Source organism: Diospyros lotus, chromosome 14, assembly GCF_014633365.1.
Source record: "Diospyros lotus cultivar Yz01 chromosome 14, ASM1463336v1, whole genome shotgun sequence".
NCBI classification, from domain to species: domain Eukaryota; kingdom Viridiplantae; phylum Streptophyta; class Magnoliopsida; order Ericales; family Ebenaceae; genus Diospyros; species Diospyros lotus.
In genome coordinates, this window is record NC_068351.1 from 14,431,847 (window position 1) to 14,459,317 (window position 27,471).

General features: G+C 36.5%; 1 protein-coding gene across 6 annotated transcripts; it reads left to right on the forward strand.

The window, feature by feature from the left end:
• The first annotated feature begins 4,198 nt into the window (after window positions 1-4,198).
• LOC127789743 (vacuolar cation/proton exchanger 2-like) lies at window positions 4,199-26,800 on the forward strand. Of its 6 annotated transcripts, none has more exons than XM_052318699.1 (14): window positions 4,199-4,598; window positions 5,395-5,499; window positions 7,686-7,763; window positions 7,839-7,952; window positions 8,207-8,274; window positions 8,381-8,409; window positions 22,501-22,697; window positions 22,846-23,070; window positions 23,426-23,560; window positions 24,608-24,724; window positions 24,797-24,850; window positions 25,125-25,241; window positions 25,978-26,071; window positions 26,502-26,800. In XM_052318699.1, exons 2-14 carry the CDS (start codon window positions 5,470-5,472, stop codon window positions 26,510-26,512), a joined length of 1,269 nt encoding a protein of 422 aa, XP_052174659.1. In that variant the 5' UTR covers window positions 4,199-4,598; window positions 5,395-5,469; the 3' UTR covers window positions 26,513-26,800. The 6 variants fall into 6 exon arrangements, with proteins under 6 accessions (XP_052174659.1, XP_052174660.1, XP_052174656.1 ...); XM_052318700.1 differs by having other exon boundaries at window positions 4,200-4,598; window positions 5,395-5,472; XM_052318696.1 differs by having other exon boundaries at window positions 4,201-4,598; window positions 7,686-7,952.
• The last annotated feature ends 671 nt before the right edge of the window (window positions 26,801-27,471 follow it).

The following is a 27,471-nucleotide window of genomic DNA, read 5'->3' on the forward strand; positions in this document are numbered from 1 at the left end:
TAGTAAATACAATTTTCTTATACAATAAGTGAGTAAAAATAACAAACTTACAACTATAAACAATTATAAACAAGTCACCAAAGGTTTAGAATTTCATCGGTTAGCACACTTCCAGTACTTTAAACATTCTCACTCTTGTTTGAATGATCTATCAAATTTTATATATATATATATATATATATTCCAAACAAACTAGTCATTAAAAAAATGATTAATATGAAGTTTAAAATTTAAAAATTATTTAGGCTTTCCCAAACAACAAGGAACAAAATAAAGAAGCATATCTAAAAATAACTCACATTTAATTTAAGATAAATTTACTTTTTGCATGAGAAATCAAGATTTCAAAATTCAAATATAAATTTTTGAAATATAAATTATTAAAACAATAAAATGTCTAAAAGTGATTAACCTTTAATTTTGTTATGGATATTTCCCGCACTACTACTTATAGGGTGGGCACAACCCAACAGGCCGACCCAATCGTCAGAAGCCCAATAAGCCCAAGGCCGAACTCGTCAGAATAAAGCCACACGTTGCTAAGACCCGATCTCAGACCGTGAATCAAGCAAGCTCAAGCGATCTCCCAGCGATGTTTCCAGCTCGCTGGCTTAATCATCCAGCTTGCATAATAACAAATACTGCAGAACACCCGGAGACAGGGACTCACATATTTTATTTAAAGCAAACCAGATTCCTAGTAATATGAAGCTCACTTCAAGTTTTATGGGATTGATAAGAACATTTTGTCTCCATGATGTCATTCTTCCACTTTTGAATTTTATGCAATTGTAAACACTCCCTCACGATAAATAAAGGTCAAAATATCATTGTAAAAAAAGAAAGAACGACAAGAATAATGCACTGTTACTCTGTCGAAATAACCAGGAAACAGTCATAGAGTATGCATCGTTCTAGCTGAATCACGTAAAAAAACTTTATGTGTCTGTTCCATTTCTTTTCCTCTTCTTTGCATCTGCGCTCAACATCTCATTGCGGGCCTAAGAATCACGGTCGGCTAATTCTGAACGTCGACAAATTCAAAATAAATTTACTTTTTGCATAAGTAAGAAATGCATTTATCAATATATAAAAGTTCAAATATAAATTTTTGAAACATAAATGATTAAAACAAAGAAACATGTCTAAAAGCATTTTACTTTTAATTCAAAATAAATTTACTTTTTACATGAGAAATAAACATAAATAATCAAAACAAAGAAACATGTTTAAAGACAACCTACTTTTAATTCAAAATAATTTTACTTTTTACATAAGTAAAATATATATTTATAACATAAAAATATTTTTATTATCATTAAAATCGTATTTACTTACCCTTGAGCTTAACAGATAATAAATGCATTGCGTTGACGGCCATTACTCTTAGATCAATTATAAGTATTACTCTTAGGGGGCGTTTGTTAAAATGAGCAAGATAAGGTGGTATCAAGATAAGATTGAGATGCTTTCCGGATCAAGATATGGAATGATCAAGATAAGGTCGGGAAGCATTTCAAGATTTCTATCAGACTGTTTGTTAAATTTTTTAGAATCTACTGATAATTGTATTTTTTCTTTCCATGTGCTTGTTAATACATATGATAAGCACCAAGATAAGGGTTTTTTTACCAAAATATCCCTATTATCAAATTTATGATTAAAATAGTATTTTATGATTAATATGAATTGTCAAAAAAATTAAGATTAAAATTAAAAATAATATTTTATTTTTCAAATTCATGTTCAAAAATAAATTTAAAAAGAGTTGAAAAGAGTTAAATAAAATATATATTGAGAGAGAAATTTAAATTTTAAAAATCAATGAAATGAATAATGTCATTTAAATTTTAAAAATTGTCAAAACATATAATAATTTAAAAATATATTAAAAAATATTAATTATAAGAGTTAAATAAATAAGGTTTTTTAATAAATTTAAGTCTTTAAAATGCACTAAATGGCATTAATTATCTTACAAGGGGCAGATAAGTAATTCAGCTTATCTTGAAAGAGCAAGATAAATTTATCCGAGAGGGAAGGTCGGATAAATTTATCTTGAAAGGGGGAGATAAGAAGTCATGTGAGGCCTTTTCTGGAAATTGTCGGATAAGGTTAACAAACACGTTGGAAATACCAAACATCCGAAATGCTTTCCATATCTAACATTTTCTCTCTCTTATCTTGGTTAACAAACACCCCCTTAGTAAATTTGTATTTATTGTTATTATTTTTCATCTTATTAAATATATATTCTATTATACAAACAAACACACCATATTATGAAATCTATTACTAAAATAATGTTTTAAAATATTCTTTGAATATTTTATTTAAAAAACAAAAATTTAATATGTAAATAAGATTTTAACTCCTGTCGTGTTTTACGTCTATTATCAAATTAACTTAAAATTAATTATACCATTAAACTCAAACTTATTTTTATATAAATATTGTTTGAAAAACACTTAAAAACTAAATTAACATATAACACGTGTCACAAAATATATAATTTTAAAAAATAAAATCAATTGATTTAAACAAATTAAATTTAAATACTAAACTTCAACTATCAAGTAAATTTTTTAATTTGTATGTGCATAATACAAGTCACCAAATATATAATTTAAACAGATTAAAATATATTAATTTTTAGAAAAAAGATTTACCATTTTCATTTAGAGCAAATTGTACTTCTATTATCTATTATTATATTATGTAAGTAAATAAGCTCATTTGGTGTTGTGAAAATCTCTCAATAATAAAGCGAATTTTTAAAATATTCTCTATTTATATTTTTAATAAACAAAAAATAAATACCCTTAATAAAATTTAAGCTCATGATTTTTAAGCTATAATAAACTTAATTTTACTAACACACAAATCTTATATTTCGTTGAAATATTGGCTAAAATTGAACTATAATGGTCGATCTTACTCACTAAATTTTCATTTAAATTTTATTTTCATTTGTGTGTGCTATCAACAAAGTTAATTCTCAAAACATCCTTTATATATTTTGTTTTTAAAAAACAATAATAAATTTTTCAAGATTTGAATTCATAACTTTTAAATTATAATTAACTTAATTTGTTTACATTTCAAATCTTATCTTAACTTAGCTTTGCCTAAAAAAAAAAAAATGAAATGCAACTATCAATGTCATTCAATAAATCTTTATTTAAAATATTTTATTTAGTTATTTGTACGTACATAATAAGAGATACATATAGAGTATATATTTTAAGAATATTTGTAGATTGTTTTGGCTAAAGTGGGAGGATCATTTCAAATGGGCAAACTAATTAATCTATTGATGCAAATGGGAAAACTAATCAATCATTGTCTTGTCCATGATTATTGGCTGTTGCACATAGGGGAAATCAATTAACTAATTTTTTTTATCTATTTGTAACAATATTATAAAATAAAAAAATAACTTATCAATCATTGCAAATGGAGAAACCATCTAATTATTTTTTCTATCCATGATCATTTCAAATGAGTGGATTACTCAATTTTTCCATTTGCAATAGTGAAGCAACTATTTTTCTCATTCGCAATGGTAGAGGAATTGTAAATGAGAAAAAACGATTAATGAACTATTGCGACGGTTAATTGATTGTTGAGAAATGAGAGTTAATTAATTGTGTTTCTTGTCGCACCGTTGTAAGTGGGCGAAGAAAAACGATTAACTCGTTTCTGTTATTTGTAACTGATCGATCGTTACAAATAAATAAAAAAATAGATAATCAACTTATAACTAATAATAACTGTTCGGAGTAAATAATTCTTACAGTATTTGGTCAAATGGAATGCCAATTAACAGTTTTTATTTATTTTTTTTTCATTTGCGACGGTTGATAATCATTAATAGAATATTTGAAAAGAAATAGAAATCCTTACGTGTAATTATATAAAACTTTGAGAGGGTATTTCTCTAAATTAGGGTTGAAGTGGCGTGCAAAAAGCAAGAATGATAGGTGCACTCCACCCCTGGTGGGCCCCCAGCAGCGGTTCATTCACAATGATAGAGATCAGCAAATTTAGCGGATTTACGGGCCCACCCCACAGCCGGCTTCCGCATGAATGAAAACACACGCGGACAGAAGGAAGGAGAGATATCAGCGTTTTCTAGATATATGTTTTAATTTCCAAATTAAGGCAGGGCGCCTAAATTAATGGCTTTTTCTGTTCAACTACAATCCCTCTCTCTCTCTCTCTCTCATGGCGAGAAAATTATGATAGTTCAAAGTTGGAACAAATCTGATTAGAGACTTCTAAAATATACAGTTCCAAGGGCGCTCCTTCGTGGAACCTTCCTATCCTACGCCTCGTGCCGCCCACTTAACGCCACCGTCTCTCTCTTTCTTTCTCTCTCTCTCTCTCTCCGCAGAAGAAGAGCAGGATCGGCGTATTGTTCTCATCGATCTATCTATCTATCTTTATAATCTGCTGAGGTTTAAGCATATACGTACATACATACATGATTATATGTATGTACGGAGTAATCGGATAGTTGTTCTGGAGGCTTTTGTCCGAACCGAAGCGGTGGATCACTTGAACTAGCGCAGTCCTTTTGGATCCAACGAGTTGCTGTAAGTATCTCCTCCAGTAGCCAAACATTTACTTAGATTTGAGTTCCGCTGATCCGCAATTGAGCGGGATTTTGTTCGGTCTTTGAATATCTGATCCGACTTCTAATCTACTGCATAAATTTTTTTTGTTATCTTCTCGTAAGTTCTTACTGATCTGATTTAGGTGTTAATTGTGATCCTATTCTCGGAGATAGTACCATGCCTATTCGTTATTTGTCCCGCTGGAACTCGTTTTCGTGAATTTATGTTTTCTGTTGGTTCCGTTCCTCAGCAGCATGGCATTATATTGCGGTAAATACTATAATTTGCTGAGGATCTATAGTGGTAGACTGGACTTGGAAGGGGTGGATCAGAGTTTGTGAATAATGCAGATTATAACAGCCAATGGGAGATGAAGTTAAGCTGTAATTTTTATATTTTCCCCCCTCCTACAAATTAAATAACTCTTGATTTATACCTGTCTAAACAATTAACCCTACTTAGCAATGGGAACTTCCGACTCGGTTCTCTGCCTTTATATGTTAGTCTTGATATTGGCTAGAAATGACAAATTTGAACAATTGTTCCGGCTCCAATTGCTCAGAGAAAGATGTGCAACAATTAAACTTTAGAAATAACCTGCTCCGTCTGTCAAGTCTTTATCAAGACTTGTATGACAAGACTATGGGGGCTTTTGGTGCTAGAGTGGTACTTGCAAACTTGCTACGTATTTTAGTTTACTAAATTAACCTGGTACCAGCATTTATGTTTCATGGAAAATGGGAGATGAAATGAGCCAGTCTGTCTCTGCCTGCAGGTGTTTCACAGTCAGTTCTGCTAAAATTTGGGCAAGGGAATGCAAATGTTTTAGGAAAATTGTTGTGAAGCAGCTATGGTGAGAAGCATGTGTGCTATATTTGGGGTATGCTTAGGGAGATACATAGAAAGTTAGTGTCCCAATAACTGTTGCAGAATAAGCTTTCAGTTAAACTTCAAATGACGTTCTTAAGTTGACACATTTAAAAGTAACTAAAGGTGGATCCTTTTTCCATCCATTGAGAACAAATGGTGTGTGCACAAGTTCCACACTTTCAAATTTCAACAGGAAATTCCTACTAACTGCTTTATTGCTATATTTATTATCTTTTTAATTCTGAGATCAGAATGATTTTACTTGAAGTTATATATATGGAAGGCCGAAATAAATTGCAGTGGATACAGGAATGTTTAAATTATGAAAATATTTAGTTTCATTATTTGTAAAGGGTTTTGCCCTTGTCATCCAAAGTTTGGAAGTCTTAAATTTGATAAACACTGAAATGTTCTGGGAAAACTTAAGAGGAAAGCAGATAAACTCGGGAGCTTTTATCAGTTGATGTTTGCGCCAAATATGTTGGGGGTCGGCCTTGATGTAGTGATAAGGTTGCTCTATCTTGACCTTGACTTGTAGATTTGGAACGTAGGAGCTGTATGTAGTTCTTTCCAAACTTCACAGCCATAGAAACTTGATTGTCTAGCATTGACTATGAAATGGATTCCAGTGTCCACTTCCTATCATCTCTTGCAGCAAGTTGCAAGTAAAGAAGCAATGGTTCAAAATTACAAATACCCGAATACAAATACAAAATTTTATGGCCAAGCTAGATATAAAACTTGTTAAGAAAAGCTTAAAAGCGAACAGTCAGCATACAGTAACAAAAAATTATATATTTATATGTTTATAAGAATAAATAACTATATATTCATTTTTAGAAATTATAAATACACATATTTATGCCAAAATAATGATAAATTACATTCAAAATCTACATTACAGTCGAGAATGAACGTAAATGAGTTGATTTCATTATCTGTGATTATAATAGCTGATATACTCTCAATTTATTTGATACAACAACATATCCAGCCTTTATCCCACTATGTGGGGTCGGCTACATGAATTCTAGACTTTCATGTATTTCTATCTTTTGTCATATCCTCATTTAGATCCATATATTTCATATCAAATTTTAATATCTCTCCCAAAGTCTTCTTGGGTCTACCTCTATCTCTTTTTGTGACTAATTGTTCCATTTTATCAACTCTTCTCACAGGAGCGTCTCTTAGTCTCCTTCTCATATGACCAAACCATCTTAGTCTAGTCTCTCTCATCTTCTTCTCGATTGGCACTACTCCTACCTTATTACGAATAACTTCATTTCTAATTTTATCCTTTCTTGTATGTCCGCACATCTATCTTAACATCCTCATCTTCGCTACACTCGTCTTTTGCTCATGCTGGTATTTGACTGCCTAACATTCTGAGCCATACAGCAAGACTGGTCTTATAGTTGTCCTATAAAATTTTTCTTTCAATTTTAATGGGATTTTACCATCACATAACACCCCCGATGCATTTCTCCATTTTAGCCAACCTGCCTTAATTCTATATGCGACATCCTCGTGGATTTCTCTATCTTTTTGAATCACTGATCCCAAATATCGAAAATGGTATTTTCTTTGTAAGATTTGGTCTTCTAATTTTATTATAACATCATCCACTGTTGCATTTTTACTAAATTTGCATTCCATATATTCTGTTTTCTTTCTACTTAATTTAAATCCCTTAGATTCTAAATTGTTTCTCCACAACTCAAGCTTAGTGTTCACTTCTTCTTTTGTTTCATCCACCAACACTATGTCGTCTGCAAATAGCATACACCATGGCACATCTGTCTGAACATCTTTAGTGAGTTCATCCATTACTAGGGCAAATAAGTATGAACTTAGTGCAGAACCTTGATGCAGTCCTATTGTAGTTGTAAATGGTTCAGTATCCCCTCCGCATGTTCTGACCCTTGTCTCTACAACATGATACATGTCCTTAAGGGCTTGTATATAGGCTATTTTGACTCATTTCTTCTCTAAAACCCTCCATAATACTTCTCTAGGGACCCTATCATAGGCCTTTTCTAGATCTATAAACACCATATGTAGGTCCTTCTGATGATCTCGAGATTATGTAGGTTCCTGAGATTATGTAAATGGATTCAGATTGTAAATAGCTTCTGCCTTGACCTTGCATTGTTTGCAATACCACTTGGTTGATTAGAATATTAATGCTTGCAGATGGGAGGTGAAGAGGAGAAGATAGACCTTGATTCTGATGAAGAGATCCCATTTACCTCATCACAAGCTACAAGTAAGGTACATGGTTTTGATTTTGAGGCGCCTCATGTAGGCTCCCATGCGAAGGTTTCCAATTCATGGCTTTTTAAGCAGACGCGGGCAACACCTCTCAGGAGTATTTACATCGTGTTGATAAAAGCAAAGATTAATGTGTTGCTTCCATTTGGTCCTCTGGCTATATTGCTGCACTATCTTACTGGAAAACATGTAAGAAATACCAAATTCAATTATCATTTTCTTGATTGCATCAATGAGAAAAAAATGTGGAATAAAATGAAAAGTACAGTGGCTGATGATATACTTCTATAATGTAGACTGGTGATATTTTGAAGTAATTATGATTATTTGGGAAGGCGTGTAATGTTCAGATTTTGTTCCTCTCAAGTTATTGTTTGTAGGATTTGGTGATTGATGATGCTTCTCCCATGGGTTTTAATTATTCTATGATTGTCATGCTGTAGGGTTGGGTCTTCTTCTTCAGTTTATTGGGCATTACACCTTTAGCAGAGCGTCTGGGTTATGCAACTGAGTAAATATTTGGTTTCTCCAATTAATCTTTAGCATTTCTTCTTGTTGTTGTTGATTCTCGCTTCGTTTGTAGCAAACTAATATGTTCACTTGCCAATGTTCTGCAGGCAGCTAGCCTTCTATATAGGGCCAACAGGTATATTAATTATTTTCCCATGCTTTTTCCTTATAAAGGACAAAAACTTAAAATTTTTGGATTATAGTATGGATCATCATGATGAGGATGCACTTGATATGGAAATTGATCTTCAATATATCTTATTCACAATTGTTCCATGAGATTCTGAGCTCATTCTTTAGAAGTATATAAGTTGATTGATTAAATAAAGTCTCATTTGGAATATTTGAACATCAGAATCTGCATTTATATGCAATGACATTGAGGATATGTCTCTCCTTTTCTAATCCTCCATCTTGCATTTTCTTTTATAGGGAGATGATAAGTTCTGTTGCCATGAGAGGCACTGTCCCTGTGAAATTGGTTTCCTGCAAACTATTTTCTGAAGTAGTAATATAGTTAGACCTCTCGAGAGTTCATTTAAGAGATTTAGAAAAGAAAATGATACTTGCAAAATGGCAATCTGTCTTCCATTTTCTAAGTGAATAATAATAAATCTTGTGACAATCAATTGCTATTTATCATTAATGTTAATGAACAATGTTATGTTATTGTGGGTACGCGTGGCACCTTTGCAAGTGGCAGCCCTCATATCTCCATCTCAAGAATTGAATTCATGTGGGACTCCATGTGTCAACCTTGTGCAAAAAATGTCATATTCTCTCCTTATGTGAATCAAGCTCTTAGCAAGCTATAGCATAGTGCATATGGTGACAATGGACCATTACTAAAGTAGACGATGTGATGCCTCGTGGGTCATTGTACAAACTCTTCACCCTTGCACTTTGTTGGACACGCAGGAGACCTCCTCAACTAGGTTGAGGGAACCTTATACCAGTGCTCTATGATTTCCTACCTTTTGTAAGGACTCTTGAGAAATATATATATATTTTTTTTGGCTCAACTCTTGGATCAAAATGATTAAATGTACATTTCTGTGTGCTTATGCACTCCTTCTTAACAAATGCTCTTTTATGAATGATATCTGTGGCTCCTGAGCCTGGTCTTGCAATGGGTGACTGATGATGAGGTGAAGGCTGTGTTGTCTGGAGCAGTAGTAAGTTGTTACATTTGGATGGTATTTAGTAGAGGTGATGGATGTGGAGGATGAATTCTTTGCACCATTAAATGCATGAGGAGATGCCTACAAGACCAAGATTGCTGTTATGAGGCAAGTATTGCTGCAACCACAAGAAGTTTGATGGATATTGCTATGGAGGTCCATGAAATGTATGCCTTGACAACAAAGCACAGGGATAAGCTGCCCGCAAACCCATCAGGTTGGTTGGATCTCACCTGGTTAGGTCCCTGTATCGATAGGGAAGCAAACCTCATTGTATCTATTCAAGGACTTTGATGCACTATAAGGAAGCAGATCCATATAAAAAAATGTGTCTTTGAAGCAAATGCTTGAACTTTAGGGGTAGTTCAGGAATTTGTGGTCTCTACTGCTTAGGTGGAAACACTGTGGTAGTGAAGTTAATATTTGCTAATTCAAACAAGCATCACTAATGTGCTGCATCCTCCAGTTTCAAAATGAAGAAGCCTCATTGAAGGCAAGGAGGTTCTGCAACCTTATTATAGTGAACAAATGATGAATGGCACTTGTATCGATAGAGTTCTCATAGTGAAGGTAATGAAGTGCACCGAACAATGAGTGTCTGGTGGAGTGCTTGAGTAGAGAGTTCGGTCGATAAAGCCAATGAGATAATGCAAGCATCATTGGTAGTTTACCTTTGTGAATTTAGAATCAATATGAGAGATTATCAAAACTTCAAGTAGTGAGTTTTGTTAGGAAAACCAATGTCATAATGCAAGCATCTTTATAATAATGGCCCATTGGTAGTTTGCCTTTGTGCTACGATTACTCAAATTAGAATCAATCCATATGGGGAGAGATTATGAAAACTTCTTCACATAGTTACCTGGTTTGTGGAATTGATATGAGGATATGGTATGCCACTTTGCCTAGAATTCAATACAAGGATCCTAGGCTTCTTTGCTTCAAGCTCTACAAGAATATATGTATATGTTTAGCCTACTGACCCTTTTAGTGCCCAAAGGAAAAGGCCACTATCTTCACGAAAAAGAGAGCCCATTTTGTGAACAAATAAGAAGGCCCACCCTCCCATTTATTTCTCTCCTAGGCTTCGTTTCGATGTACAATATTTTTCTCAATGTAAAAGCTCAGTTTAGCCAAGCCTTGAAAGTAGTTTATTCAAAAGACCATCTTCTAGTCTTCATCTACATCGAAAAAGAGCAAAGTGATTTGCTTCCTTTTTTCCTCAAGGATGAGGACAAAAATGCCCTAACCAGGGAGACTTGGTTCCATCACACATCACGGACTAGACAGACAAGCATTGGTCAAAGCCCAAAAAGCCACTTACTATTGAAGTCTCCGTCTCCTGATGGGGAAGTCGTATTAATTGCCTTCAATTCACCTCTAAAGGTGCTTGCTTAGAAGGAGATGCTACCACCCTAAACTAAAAGGATTTCCTCTTTTGGGAAGGAAAGTCAACAGTTCTAGAGCTGATTCTTTTAAAGAGCTACTTTGCACTAAGTGATTGACTAGCTATCGAAATGCCCATTTGAACTAGAGCTTGGTTCGCTCGATTGATTGAAGACTACTTTGTTTGCATTGGTACATAAAGAGAAGGCTACATGGGTCCCAACGTTCAAGCTCCATCCCACATTTTTGGTGTTTGGTTGACCCCCCCCCCCCCCCAAAAAAAAAAAAAAAAAAAAAAATGGAAAACATTTTTATAATGAGAATTACATCAAAGGATGTAAAATGATTTACCAATTCAAAATCTGTATTATCATTTTCTTATTTACACCAGAGCTAATAAATTGTTTTTTTTTCTTTTATCAAAACATCTTGTGATGTATCTATATGCATTTATCTACAAGTACATATATACACAATGTGTATACTTACATGTATATAAATATAAATACATACATATTCATACATGCACGTACATATAGATACATACACATGCACACACATGTACATATACGTACATACATACACATACACACAAATATATATTCATACACATACATATATGCACACACATGCATATACACATACCCATGCACACAAATATACATACATACATGTATATATGCATACGTACACACTTACATATAAATACACAAGTGCGCGCACACACACATATATGTTTATTTATGTACCTATAGCTAATTTTTGAAAAATATTTTACCATGCAAACCAAACACCATAAAATAAGGTAAACAATATTTTTTGTCTAAATATTTTAGATTGAAAAATATTTTCCAATTTAAAATGTTTTATGTTGAAATAGACACAGCTTTATTCTCATGAGATTAGAGATGCCTTAAGTTAGTGTTTTGACTCTTGAGAAACAGAGTAGAGGAGGCAGCGAGAAGCTAGCTGAGAAGGCATTGCAGGCTGTCATAACCTTAAGGGTATTTTTTTGTAATAGAGACTATAGATGAATAAGCAGTTGTACTAAACAGTTATCGCTTTAGGCACTTGTGCCTATTTGGTTACGTTATAACAATCGAGGGTAATAGCCTATAAAAAGGCCATGTACGGAGGATGGGGGATCATCAATGAAGAGATCGATTCTTTTCCTCTAATTTCTTTCCCTCTCTCTAATTCTCCTTCTTCTTTCAAATTCTCCATCCATTTTCCTATATGTTCTATAATTCTAGAATTGGCCAAGCCTCAGATTAGAGACATGACATTTTGGTATTAGAGTCGTCGGTCCCTAACGAAGTAATAGCGATAGGAGCGAAATGAATTACGGTCTATCAGTGCAATGTTTGGTGATTGGATTAGACGATGGCATGAGGAACAAGGCTAAAACAATTGGAGTCTAGAATGGAAGCGCTAGAGTTTGGGATGACTCAGACACACGAGACAGTCACTGAAAGTTGGGAAGATGTGGCTGCAATTAGAGATGGCATGCGGGATGACATCTTGGGAGAGCATGCAACGTGAACTAGAAAGGCATTGGGAGACTATGGAGCAGTACGGCTAGAGGATTAACAACATGTTTTGCATGTTGTTGTTCTTACCTCAATTTTAGTTGCCTCTAGAATTTCCTCCAAGAATCATAGCCAATTTTTATCTAGCTGGACAGCGCATACTTCCAAGGCCTCAAGGAGTGACAAAAGCAGAGGAATTGTAGGACATGGGGCCCGGTGTTCAGGTAAGAGAATTAAATCCGCATGTTAGTAATCTCACACCATTGCCAAAGTTAGAAATACTTTTATTTAATGGATCCAGGCTGAGGTGGTGGATCCATTGGTGTGAGTGTTTCTTCCAAATCTATAATGTGGCCAAACCTTAGAGAATTACCTTGGCAACAACCTATTTCCAGGGGTGGTTTCAATCTAGAAGGGTTGAGACATGTTGGATTGATTTTGCTGAAGAATTGTGTAAAAGATTTGGAGAAAAGAATATGACGGATGTAATTGAAGAGTTTAATAAACTCAAACAGGAGGGAACAATTACTGTTGAAGATAATGAGGGGTTGAGATAATGCCTTTGTGTGCGAGTTTATTATTTCCGTGTACTTAGTGTGTTATTTGTTATTTTCCTATGCTGTTAGTTTCTGATTTCATAAGGCGGTTGATTTGTTATGAGCTGCCTATATAAAGGCAGCTCATGATGTATTATTTGTTGGCTGTTATTCTAATCAAATAAGTTTCTAGCCTCGCGATTTCCTTAACCTTGGTTTTTCAACACTTCTATCCTAGGGTTTACTTTTCTCACACGATATCAGAGCTTTATTTGTTTAATGGCTTCGAATCAAGCTAACAGCTCCTCCTCTACTCCTTCTCCTCCTCAATCGACATCAATTCTGTCGACTGCTTCTCAATCGGACTTTGCTGCAGTCTCCAAAGCGTTTAGCTTCATTCCGTTGAAATTGGACTCTAAGAACTATATCTTCTGGAAAGCACAAGTTCTTGCGACAATTCGTGTGTTCGACTTGGTTTCGTTTCTAACTAAGTCCTCTTCTCCGTCTAAGTATATTGCGAATCCAAATGGTGATGAGATGACGGTTAATCCTAAATATATGGCCTGGCTTCGGTTTGATCAGTTACTCCTCGGCTAGCTTTTCTCTACGATTACTGAAGAAGTCTTGGCGCAGGTGATTCAATGTGAATCATCTGCTGGGGTATGGCTCTACCTTGAAAATTTGTATGCTAGACAAACAATAGCCAAATCTTTTAAGTTGAAGCAACAGTTAAGATCGGTTAAGAAGGGTGATATGTCGATTAATGACTATGTACTGAAGTTAAAAACAATTAGTCATTCCCTTGCGGCTATAGGAGAGCCTTTAAATGATAATGAATTGTTGCTTGCAATTCTAAATGGTTTAGATCAGGACTTTGATACTGTTGTCAGCTTGATCACTTACCAAATGGACGAGATTGATTTGGAAAAGGTTCAGTACTTACTACTTATGCATGAACAACGGTTAGCTGTTAAGAATGTACCATTACCAGTAAGTCAGTTTGATTCATTACATTCATCGATGAGTGTTAATATGGCATCACATTCATCTGGTGCATCAAATACTGGTAATGCTGGTTATAATCAAGGAGGATTTTCATCGTGAGGCGGTGGTTCTGGTTTTAGAGGAGGTCGAGGCAGAGGTAGAAACTCTAATAGGCGGATTTACTGCCAACTGTGTGGTAAACCAGGACATTTTGTTGACAAATGCTATTTTCGGTTTGATAAGAATTTTACTTGAGCTAATCAAGGTTTTGGTCGATCTTCTAGTGTTGGATTTAATACTGGAAACAACTTTGGTCCAAGTGGTGCTTATATGGCAACCTTTAGTGATTCTAGTGGAGGCTACACTCAAGACATGGGTTTAGTAACAGCTTTACCTTGTGACAGTGTTCCGAAACCTTTTGCTCCTCATGAACACTGTTCTACAAACTCTTCTTTATCCGATCCAGCTTGGTTTGTTGACTCCAGTGCTACAAATCATATTACCTCAAGCCTTCAAAATTTGTCTTTACACACATCTTATCATGGTGGTGATAGAGTTACAATCAGCAATGGTAAGCAATTGCCCATAACTCATGTTGGCACTGGTATTTTACATACAAAATTGCCTCCTAATTCCTTTCTTTCTATTCCTAACATTCTGCATGTTCCTAGTATGCAGAAAAATTTGCTTAGTGTTTCTCAACTTACTAGAGATCATAATATGGTAGCTGAATTTCACTCTAATGTGTGTTTTGTTAAGGACAAATGTACCAGGAAGGTGCTACTTCAGGGACATCTTAAAGATGGGCTATATCGGCTTGTTTCAGCTCCTTGTTCAGCTGTGAACAACACTCCAGCTTCATCTCTAGCTTCTTATCGTCCTAATTCAGCTTGTGTTTCTTTGGATACATGTAATAGAAATAAATCATGTAATAGACAGATTTCATTTTCTCATGAACTGTCCAAAAATGTAAATGTAGCTCAGCATTCACATGTTTGTCAGGATTGGCACAATAGGTTAGGCCATCCTTCGTTACATGTTCTTCAAAAAGTGTTGAATAAAATTGGAGTTTCTTGTTCTTCTTCCAATTTGTCATTTTGTGATTCTTGTCGAGTTGGAAAGTTACATCAACTTCCATTTTCTACTCATGAAATTACAGCTACTAGTCCTTTGCAGCTAGTATATTCTGATCTTTGGGGTCCAGCACCTATGCTGTCTACAGAAGGTTTTCGGTATTATATAGTTTTTGTGGATGCTTACACTAGATACACTTGGTTATATCCTCTCAAGCTTAAATTTGATGCCTTGTCTGTTTTTGTCACTTTTCATAAGCTTGTTGAAGTTCAATTTCAAACTAAAGTTCAAGCTTTTCAAACGGACAATGGGGGAGAATTTCGAGCTTTCTTACCCTATCTTCATGCTCATGGCATTCAGCCCCGATTTACTTGTCCTCATACTCATCAGCAAAATGGTATTACTGAAAGAAAACATCGACATATCACTGAAATGGGTTTAACCCTTTTGTCTCATGCTAACATGCCATTGAAGTTTTGGGTGGAAGCTTTTTCTACTGCTGCTCATTTGATCAACATTCTACCTTCTTCTTCAATTCAGTTTAATACACCTTTTGAAAGGTTGTATCACAAACCACCCAACTATCATTTTCTTCAACCATTTGGCTGTGCATGTTTTTCCTTTCTACGTCCTTATAATAGGCATAAGCTTGATTTTCATTCTACTAAGTGTGTTTTTCTAGGATATAGCTCCACACAAGCTGGTTATAAATATCTTCATCCATCTGGTTGAGTTTATGTGTCTCGACATGTTCAATTTAATGTTCATGAATTTCCTTATTCTAAAGTTTTTTCTTCAGCTAATGCTTCAGTTCATGTGCCTTCTGGCATGACACAAAATAATCTGTCTTTAGATTTCTTGCTGCCTATTTCTTCTTCATCTTCTCATTGTAGGTGTCCTCTAGCAGTTCAATCCTCTCCTGCATCAGTGCTTTGTCCTTCCAACACTACAACATCAGTTGCCACATTCTCTAGTCCGTTCTTTAATCTAGTTGTTTCAAATTTCTCTTTACCAGCTTCTCAGCCTAAAATTCCAAAGTATAAACTTCCTCCCGCTCCTTCAATTCATCCCATGGTTACTCGCCTTAAAGCAAAACATCCTTCTTTTTCTACCTCTCCTCATGCCCTGGTAAGCTCCCTTGAACCCAGTTCTGTCAGTGAGGCTCTATTAGACTCACGATGGGTTCAAGCTATGAAAGAGGAGTACACTGCACTTCACCGAAACCATACATGGGACTTGGTTCCTTATTCAAAGGATATGAATCTCATTGGTTGTAAATGGGTCTTTAGGGTTAAGTTTAAACCTGATGGATCCATTCAAAAGTATAAAGCTTGATTGGTTGCTAAAGGATTTTTACAAAATCCGGGTGTGGACTATGCAAAGGCTTTCAGCCCAGTTGTGAAAGCACCCACAATTCGCGTATTGTTTTCCTTAGCTGTTGCCTTTGGCTGGGAAATACAACAAGTAGATGTTAATAACGCCTTTTTGAATGGTGATTTGGCGGAAGATGTGTTTATGGCGCAGCCAGAAGGGTTTGTAAGTACTGCCGCTCCTACTCATGTCTGCAAATTAAGGAAGTCTCTCTATGGCTTAAAGCAGGCTCCTAGGGCATGGTACAACAAGTTAAAGGCAGCTTTGCTTGGTTGGGGTTTTGTTCGATCTGTCTCAGATGCCTCTCTGTTTATTAAAAGGACTGATGCTTATGTGCTGTTTGTATTAGTTTACGTTGATGATATTCTTCTTACAGGATCTAATCCTATTGCTTTACAAGCTTGTATTCATGACTTGGATAAGCAGTTTGCTCTTAAAACCCTAGGAGCTATTAATTACTTCCTTGGTTTTGAGGCTCATAGGACTAACAGTGGGTTTAATCTTACACAGTCTAAGTATGCTCTTGATTTGCTGACAAAGGCTGGTTGACAGATTGTAAACCGTGTGAGACTCCAATGACTGCTGGTGTGTCATTAACTGATGAAGGAGAGGTGTTTACTCGTCCAACTGTATATAGAACCATCATAGGCTCACTGCAATATTTGACCTATACAAGGCCTAATATTGCTTTTGCTGTTAATAAACTGAGTCAGTTTTCAGCTTGCCCTAAGTCTCAGCATTGGATTGCTTGTAAAAGATTGCTGAGATATATCAAGGGTACAGTCGATATGGGTCTCTTTTTCTCTTCATCTCCTAGTGATTTGTCTTTGGCTGTGTTTACCGATGCAGATTATGCTGGTTGCAGGGTTACTAGAAGGAGTACTAGCGGTTTTTGTGTGTATTTGGGTAGTAATCTCATTGTTTGGGGTTCTAAAAAGCAGTTAGTGGTTGCTCGCTCAGTGGGAGAAGCTGAATATCGAGTTGTGGCTTTGGGAGTAACAGAATTGCTATGCCTCAAGTCTTTGTTTGCTGAATTGGGCTATCCGGTTAGCACAATTCCTATTGTTTGGTGTGATAACTTGGCTGCGAAAAGTATGGCAGAAAATCCAGTTTTTCATTCTCGAACAAAACATGTAGGTGTTGATGTTCATTTCGTTCGAGAGAAGGTTGAAAATAGAGAAGTAGAAATTCGGTATGTTCCTACATCCGATCAAGTGGCTGATATTCTCACCAAGAGTCTGTCTAGAGATAGATTCAAGCTGTTGTGCAGTAAGCTTGGATTAATTAGTACTCCTATTTGTGCTGATGGTGTTATAGCAGTTAAGAAGTTGCCAGAGCTTTATTTGAAGGGGAATGTTGAAGATAATGAGGTGCTTGATTTGAAGGGGAATGTTGAAGATAATGAGGCATTGAGATAATGCCTTTGTGTGCTCGTGTGCGAGTTTATTATTTCCGTGTACTTAGTGTGTTATTTGTTATTTTCCTATGCTGTTAGTTTCTGCTTTCATAAGGCGGTTGGTTTGTTATGAGCTGCCTATATAAAGGCAGCTCATGATGTATTATTTGTTGGCTGTTATTCTAATCAAATAAGTTTCTAGCCTCGTGATTTCCTTAACCTTGGTTCTTCAACACTTCTGTCTTAGGGTTTACTTTTCTCACAGTTACAAAGTATTTGGAGAAGTTTAAGGAGTTAGGAGCCCTATTGTGGAATGCTCAACACCCCTCACTAAGCAATATTTTGTGTCAAGTCTTATTAGTGACCTTAGGGATGAATTGAGATCCATGGTGAAAATGATGATGCCCTCTACCGTTAGACAAGCAACAAAGAAGGCTATGGTGACAGGGGTGGCTTCACGCCTACCTAAAGGGAATCAACATGCCCTGGCAATCAAGAACCCCATCGTGGAACATAGGAGGCAATTGGGATTATGTTATAAGTGTGGAGACCGATATAGCCCAGGCCATCAATGCAGAAGGCAATTTTTAAACATGGAAGAAGAAGAAGAAGAAGAAGAAGAAGAAGAAGGAGATAGAGACAGTGGAGATGCTGCAGAGGATACCCTTGAGGAGGACCAAGGAGATGAAGGGGGAGAAATCTCATTTCACGCATTGAATGGGGGACCTATGAGAAAAATTATCAAGGTAAGGGGACAGGTAGGGAGGAGAAGGATCATGGTATTGATAGACAGTGACAACACTCACAACTTCTTGAATGAAGCAACTACCACTGAATTGGGGTGCAAACTCATGGTTACTACTTGTTTATTAGTCACAATGGCTAACGAAAATAAGATGTATAACCATTACAGGTGTGCCAACTTCAAATGGATGATGCAAGAGCAGGAGTTCACTGCTGAGATGAGAATCTTAGAACTAGGGGGTTATGATGTAGTCCTCGGTGTGGATTAGATGAGGACAATGAGTCTCCTGACCTTTGACTTCAACAAATTGGAAGTCACGTTGGACATTGAAGGGAAGAAACTGACATTGAATGGTAGCTTGGAAGCAAGGGAGTGTAAGGTGTTCACTGACAAAAGGCTACAAAAGCTAATATCTAAGGGGAAAGGGCAGATATTCCAGATGTTCTCAATTCAGGCTATGGAAATGGGTGCAGATGAACAAAGGGAGCCCTATTGCCAATGACTCCTTTGCAGAGGTAACATACCCTAAAGCTCTACAATTACTACTGTTGGAATTTAAGGAATTATTTGTTGAACCCTTGTCTTTACCACCAAATGGACCCTTCGATCACTCTATCCCACTCATACCTAATTCTAAACTAGTAAATACCCGATCCTACTGGTACCCACCTATCCAAAAGGATGAAATTGAAAAGCAAGTCAAAAACATGCTTAATACTTCAATAATCTAGCTTGTCGGAGCCCATTTGCTTCCCCCGTTCTTCTTGTCAAGAAAAAAGATGGCTCCTAGCGTTTTTGTAGAGATTACTGCCAGCTTAATGCCCTTACTGTGAAAAATAAATTTTCTATACCTATAATTGAGGACCTACTAGATGAACTCAAGGGGGCTACCATTTTCTCCAAATTAGACCTCTGTGCAGGGTATCACCAAATAAGAATGAACTTTGTTGATATCCCAAAAACAGGTTTCAGGACCCCCTAGGGCCTATATGAATTTAAGGTAATGCCCTTTGGGCTTACCAATGCCCCAACCACTTTCTAAGCCTTGATGGACCAAAAAAAATATCAGTTATGCTGGAATGGACGAGACCCTCGTCTATCAGGGAATTACGGGGATTCCTAGGTCTAACTGGGTATTACAGGAGATTCATATAGCATTATGGAATGATAAGTAAGCCCTTAACCGAACTACTCAACAAGGATAACTTTTAAGTGGAACTCGCAAGTAGAGGTAGCATTCCTTACACTTAAAAAGGGCTATGACACAAGCTTTGGTCTTAGCCTTACTCGATTTCTCTAAACCTTTTGTGGTTGAAACGGATGCTGGTGACAATGGGTGGGAGCGATATTGGTGCAAGAAGGGAGACTAATAGCCTATATTAGTCAAGCACTTGCTACTAAGCATCTGGGGATGGGTGTATATGATAAAGAGCTCCTGGCCATGATAGTAGCTATAGATAAATGGAGACATTATCTGGAAGGCACACAATTCATAATTAAGGCTGATCATGAAAGCCTAAGGTACTTACTTTAATAGAGGTTACACACCCAACTGCAGAGGAAGGGGGTATCCAAGTTATTGGGCATGGATTACATAATATAGTACAGAAAGGGAAAAGAAAATATGGTGGCCGATGCTCTCTCTAGAAGGGAAGAAATGGGAGCTTGCCAAGCTATCACTGTAGTTGTATCGGATTGGGTAAGGGATTTGATTGATAGTTATGAGAAATCTGAGTGGATAAAAAATCCTACAGGCTTAGCTGGCCATTAGATCAACTAGTGCTCGAAGGTATTACATTTCCAATAGCCTAATCAGGTTTAAAAGGAGATTGGTTGTGGGGGATGACAAGGAATTGAAAACTAAGATTCTACTGATGCTGCATAGCTCACCATTGGGGGGCCACTTGGGCATCAAGGCAACTTACTACAGAGCAAGACAGTTATTCATTTGGGTAGGGCTAAAGAAGGAGGCGGTGGACTTTGTGTTAGCTTGCACAACGTGCCAACGCCGCAAGCATGAGCAAGTGGCACACCCTAGCTTGCTACAACCACTTGCTATACCTGAACAGGCTTGGGAGGAAATCTCCATGGATTTCATTGAGGGGCTTCCTAAGTTAGAGGACAAGGATGTGATTTTAGTGGTGGTTGATAGGCTAACTAAGTTTGCTCACTTTATCAGCCTAACTCATCCCTTTACAGCCCAAGAAGTAGCTCGAGTATTTTTGGATTCGGTAGCCAAGATACACGGAATTCCCAAGTCCATTGTATCAAATCGAGATAAGGTCTTTACTAGTAATATTTGGCAAGAGCTATTTAAGAATCTGGGAGTGGGGTTGCACATGTCCACCGCTCATCACCCGGAGATAGATGGACAAACTGCGAGGGTCAACCAATGCCTAGAATTCTATTTGAGGTGCATGTGTTTTGCCAAGCCAAAGAGCTAGAATAGGTGGCTTTCCCTAGCCTGGTGGTATAACACAAGCTACCATAGTGCTATTCAAAGGGCTCCATTTGAAGCATTGTTTGGATACAAAACTCCTTTACTACTAGCGGTGATAGATTTTCTAGAAGCCAAGACAACAACAGAGGACTACTTGAAAAACAGACAGGAGATGCTACCACTACTCAAGAAGGAGCCGACCACAACTCACAATCGAATGAAGCAGATTGCAGATCGAATGAGAAGTGACAGAAATTTCAATGTGGGGGATTTGGTGTTTTTGAAGGTGAAGAGGTTCCTACAACACTCATTTTCTGCAACAACCCCATCCAAGCTAAGTCTAGAATACTTTGGACCTTTTAATATAGTGGCAAAGGTGGGCAAGGTGGCTTACAAGCTACAACTACCTGTAGGAGTCATAAGCTACCATGTATTCCATGTGTCTTTACTAAAGAAGTCTATGGAGCCTAATGTTGCCATGAGTCCTGACCTCCCCTTGATGGATGAAGAGAAGTTGAAGTAGAACCACAGGCCATTGTGGATAAGCGGGTAATTCATCAAGGCCCCCTACCCCTCACTCAAGTCATGGTGTAGTGGACTCACTTGCACCTAGATAACACGACATGGGAATACCTACCACAATTGTTGAAGCAATTTTCGCGAGCTGCTCAACTACTGACCTTCCTTGGGGACAAGAAAGGCTTCAAGGGAAGGGGATTGTCACAACCTTGAGGGTATTTTTGTAATAGAGACTATAGATGAATAAGCAATTGTACTAAGTGGTTTACATCTTGAGCCACTTGTACCTATTCGGTTACGTTATAACAACCGAGGGTAATAGCCTATAAAAAGGCCTTGTACGGAGGATGGGGATCATCGATGAAGAGATCGATTCTTTCCCTCTAATTTCTTTCCCTCCTTTTCTCTCTCTAATTCTCCCTCCTCTTTCAAATTTTGACTCCACTTTCCTCTCTGTTCTATAATTCCAGAATTGGCCAAGCCTCAGATCTGAGGCGTGACACAGGCCAGAAGTAATCTTTGAGAACATCGCCAAACGTGCATGTCGCAAGCTGAGATCTTGTTGGGAGCAAGACAATCATGATTTGATCTAATCAGGGAACTAGCAACCCAGATCTGGGTTTGCGTAACCAGATCTGGATGAAGATTAGGTGGCCATGAGCTGTTGCAGAGAGAAAGGAAGAAGAGGAGCATCAGAGGTCTGGGTCTTCAATCTTGTCAATCTGGGGTGTTCCAAGATGCCAACGCATCGTGTTACAGTGCACGCACTGGAATGTGGTTTGGGGGGGGGGGGGGGGTTGCGGGGTGGCGAATTTGGTAACTATGCTTCATTTTACCTCATGAGGCTGGCACATGAAGTTGCATGTAGTGTCAGTGTTATTCCATTGCATGTCTTGTTTACATAACTGTTATTTTATGTTATATATGTGTACTCTATGCATATGTTCAGTAACACTGATATATTGATAAATGAAATTTGAATTGCCAGAATGAAAAGATTCATGTAAGTTACTGGAAAGGAGAAAAAAATTTCTCACTGTTTAATTACTTTCTGTTGAATCTGCAGTTGGGGGCCTTTTAAATGCTACATTTGGCAACGCAACAGAAATGATAATTTCAATATATGCATTAAAGAATGGGATGATCCGGGTAGTTCAGCAATCATTACTGGGCTCCATCTTATCAAATATGCTATTAGTGCTTGGGTGTGCCTTCTTCACTGGCGGGATTTTTCATCACCAGAAAGTTCAGTCTTTCAATAAGGTACATATTTCAGTTTACATTTCTTCATGTATGAATTAATTCAATTGCTTCTCACATTCATGTGATAGATTCAACATTATGGTTGGCTAAGCCATGTTTGGCTTAAAACAATGTAGACAAATGATTTTTCTCAACTGATTCAAAACAGGCAGCCGCTGTGGTGAACTCAGGATTGTTATTGATGGCTGTTATGGGCATATTATTTCCAGCAGTACTTCACTTCACACACTCAGAGGTGCATTTTGGGAAGTCGGAATTATCACTTTCTAGATTTAGCAGCTGTATAATGCTGGTGGCATATGCAAGCTACCTTTTCTTTCAGCTTAGAAGTCAACCCAAATATGACTCTATTGATGGAGGCCCTGTCAACGAGGTAATTTCTTTTGGATTAGTCTTGTTACAAGTTCTGGTCTGTGAGTGTCTTAATGTTTAAAGTGTAGGGTGGATATGTTATTCTCTTTTGTGTTTCTGTAGAACTTATCAATAACTAGGTCTCACAAGGAAAACGTTCTTCTGCAAATTTGTGGCATATGCTCATTAAATCTCTTGGATTTTCAAAGACACATTTCTAGTATTTATGAGACCTATTTCAGTCCTTTATATTCTTTTTATGGTTTGGGACACGAATGTTGATATTCATGATTGAGAACCATGTCCAGCATCATAATGCATATATTTGTCATGTTTACTTACTCTTGTGTGTGTGCATATATACACATGTATCATAGGAAAGGAATGTTATTGAAGAAGACTCTGATGAAATAGAGGTTCCGGATATTACTCAATGGGAAGCTATTGGGTGGCTTGCTATTTTGACTTTGTGGGTGTCTGTACTATCTGGATACCTTGTTGATGCTTTACAGGTATGACCTACTTCTCTGTCCATTTGGCATGGTTGTGGAACTGGTATCACTTTGTTAGCCTATATTTGGACCTTGTCCAGTGAAAAGAACGGAAGATGCCCTGGTTTTACGAAATCTTGAAAATGATTAAAAATGGATCTGTTTTGGCTAGTAGCTAGCATTGTTTTAAATTAATTTTTATATCCAATAATAATAAATTCCACATTGGAGCCATTTATTCTTATCCCTTTGGGTTGGTTTAACAATAACTTAGCATTAAGAAAACTATATTTACATGCATATTTAGCTCATAGTTCCTTTATTGGGATTTGGAAACAGGGAATTATGGGAGGAATGTAACTGTGAGATTGATAAAAGAATATTGGGAGTAAAGGGAAAAAAAATGTAAGATTTAAATAGGATATCCTATTAGTGAAACTTCCATGATCACTGAAAAGAACATGGAGATATTTAAAGAAACTTGCAGGAACGTTTACATATCATTGATTAAAAAATGATCGTCTGCAAGTCTGGAAATCTGGAAAATAGGATATGTTTCTTTTGCTAGCCTCCGCAATTTTTAACTGCTAAAAGAAGAATTATAAAAGAAAAAATTGTAGAGTTTCTTGGAATAGTAATTGCAAGTCCCTAGAAAGACAATGTAATTGTTTTACAAAAAATTTATATATATTCATTTTTATTGGTACGCTTGAACTTTTTAAGTTGCCCTGTATAGAATACGAGTCTGATTGATCCACAGACCTAGTTAACTCTTCCTTAGTTGGTCTGGACTCACATGGAACAAAAACTAACTTTTTAGGTCAGCCTGTTTCAAACTGCACAGTCCCAGTAATTACCACCTGAAAATTCTGTTTTATTTCATGTGTACTTGCTACTAGGAATTCTCTGTGAATTTCAAATTCTAGAGTTTTACTTTAGGCATGAATTATTCTCCTGTTTTTTTAAGCTGACACAGTTTTTAGAATTAAGGTGATAGTTCATTTGCATGAGCAGTTGGTGGTTATAGTTAATTGAGGTGATAGCTATCTTGGTCCTGTACCTTTTCAGGGAGCATCTGACTCATGGAACATGCCTGTGGCTTTTATTAGTGTCATCCTGCTTCCAATTGTGGGAAATGCTGCGGAACATGCAAGTGCTATTATGTTTGCCATGAAGGATAAGCTTGTGAGTGCTTGAAAACTGGGTGATATTTCTTAGTTATGTTGATTCAGCTAATTTGTCTGTTCTCTTGTGTAGGACATTACCCTGGGTGTTGCTATTGGATCATCTACACAGATATCTATGTTTGTGGTATGGCCTTGATACCCAACTCCAATTTTTTTTTTGGGCTGCATATTAACTTTTGCAATGTTTCTAGCGCACTCAATTGCTAGTTTAGTTTTTTGGTTACAGAAAGAAAAAAGAATTGACATGTTCATTTGTTTCCCAAATTTCTTTCTCAACTGTGATTGATTTGATCTTGCATGACATGACTGAGCAATTGAAACCACTCTGCTATGAATGAACTGCTAAATTCTGCATACTAAGTAGTGTCTTAAAATTCTTGTGCTCTTGACAAATGCAGATTCCCTTCTGTGTAGTTGTTGGTTGGATCATGGGGCAGCCAATGGACTTAAACTTTCAACTCTTTGAGACAGCTACACTCTTTATCACAGTGTTGGTTGTGGCATTTATGCTGCAGGTTGGCTTTTATATTTGCATTTCATACTGATTTCTCTCAAATTTGTATTGCTAAATCTGCTTCCTATAGAAATTTGAAATGCTTATTACCTGTATTATGTTCCAGAACTGCCCTTCATTTGCCATTTTGGTTTGTGTTTCTATATTTTTGTTGTGATAGACTGGTAGTTCACCCACCACTAACAAAGAACGCCATTTCTTTTTCCAGAAGTAAACATACAGCTTAAGAAGGCACACTTCTACAAAAACTACTTGGAGTTTTTGTTTCATGAAAAATGGACCATATATTTTACTGCGGTTTTGCATATATTCTACATTTTGTAATTGTTGTAATCATTAGTGTACTAAGGTTTTGCTTCCCCATTTTTTACGGGGTTCTTTCTAATTGGGTAGAAAAAAAGAACAGAAAAATATCTTGTAATGGATAGAGGTAGACTTAAGGATTAAAACAGATATTCAAAACAGCAGTGAACAAAAACTTGTCTGGATGTAGAAGTGGAAACACCTGGAAGCTCTACCCGGTAATGCAGTAAGCCCATGGGCAATTATGTTTTTCCTCGTGATGTCTCCGTGACACTTTTGTTTTACCTTTTCTTATTCTTTTGGTTTTCCAATTTTAAGTTCTTAAGCACAGACAGAATTACATGTAGAATAGCAGTCGCTTAATATTTTGTTTTTGTCCCAAGTGAAATGTTGCTCTTGGATATGACTCATAGCCATTGCTCTTGTTATTGCAGGAAGGAACGTCAAACTATTTCAAAGGCTTGATGCTTATTTTATGTTATCTCATCGTGGCAGCCAGTTTCTTTGTACATGTCGATCCAAAAAGTGGTGAGCCAGTAGCCAGTTAAAACTGTTTCTCTTTTTCTTTTTCTTTCTTTTTTTCCCTCCATTTTCTGAGAGTAGCATGAAGTTTTCCTAAGATGAATATTTTAAGTAACTTAAAGGATGAGGATATATGATTTCTGAAATTAAAAATTGAATCACATTCAATGAAATTGAAGTTCTCTTTTCTCTTTGTTGAAGTAGATTAATCATGAAAATGCTGATAAATAGCAATTGCTTCAAAACAATGGATGTCATACAACAGTAGATAAATTGCTGCCTTTATATATCCTCAAAAGAGATGGTTAAAGGGCAGAGATGATAAACATAACCTGTTAAGACTATTACGCTGTTAGAACCCAATTGTTTTCCAGTTCTTAAGCTTTACGTTAATTACAAGCTGAGCTGATGGTAATTGATATGGTCGTGGATGCAGATTCTAACTAAAACTATCTTGGGATGGAGAGTGGGCCCGCCATTGACAGCAATGTCATGTTTGGTCTCCACAGCTAAGACCCTGCAGACGGTATATATCTGAAGACTTCTGAACTAACAGCGGGGGGGGTGTAAGCTGTGTCTTTAGATGATGGAATTGAGCAATTATTATGTTCTCCCAGTAACTGTGTAAGAAGGCTGAGTGACTGAAAATTACTTGGGCCTTCTGGTAAAAAAGAAAAAGGTTGAGGAATGAATTTTGTGTTCGGTGATGAAGCAAGTAGGGCGTGCTTAATTTCATTTATCTTGTGCAGTTTTTGCCTTTCTGCATGAATTGGGGCTGAAACCATGCCCCCTAGCAATTGGGTCCTTTCTTTGCTTCTTTCCGGTTTAAAAAGTTAATAGGCTTTGCTTAGTTCATTAATTTTGATAAAAGGGACATCTAGTGCCCGAGATTTTACAATTCACAAGTCAGGATAAGGTTCTTCTTCTTTTTATTTTTTTATTTTTATATGGAATGCTACTTTTGCTTTGGGAGTAGCTTTTGGAAATTGATGAATGAATGCATTGAGGTGTCTGAATTTCTTATGCCGAGGTGGGGAATTTTCCATTTTATTCCTCTCCAAACCTTGGTTCAAAAATCATTATCTTTATTTTTTTATAAACTTGAACTTGTGATCTAATCACAACGGAACAATTTTATGGAGGGTTAGCCTTTTTAATCCACTAACTTGAATAAATTAATTCAGCAAAATGATTGATGCTTGTGTAGTATTACTATTTATTTTGGTTACGTTACGGTTTCCTTTTTTTTTTTTTTTTATGATAAAACTTGTATGTCTTCCTTTGTGTTTGTTTGGGGGTTGATTTTGATGCCCACTTGTCTTATCAAGTCCGGGGCAGGGCAGGGCAACTGGAAGCCCATGTATGGGGAGAGGATTTATCTGAGTGAGGCAGCCAGCAGAGAGGGT

Coding starts and splice junctions, on each gene's coding strand:
- LOC127789743 (XM_052318696.1), top strand. CDS start 5,470: ATGGTGAGAAGCATGTGTGCTATATTTGGG. Junction 23,561..24,607: donor ACCTTGTTGATGCTTTACAG/GTATGACCTACT, acceptor GTACCTTTTCAG/GGAGCATCTGACTCATGGAA. Junction 24,851..25,124: donor CACAGATATCTATGTTTGTG/GTATGGCCTTGA, acceptor TGACAAATGCAG/ATTCCCTTCTGTGTAGTTGT.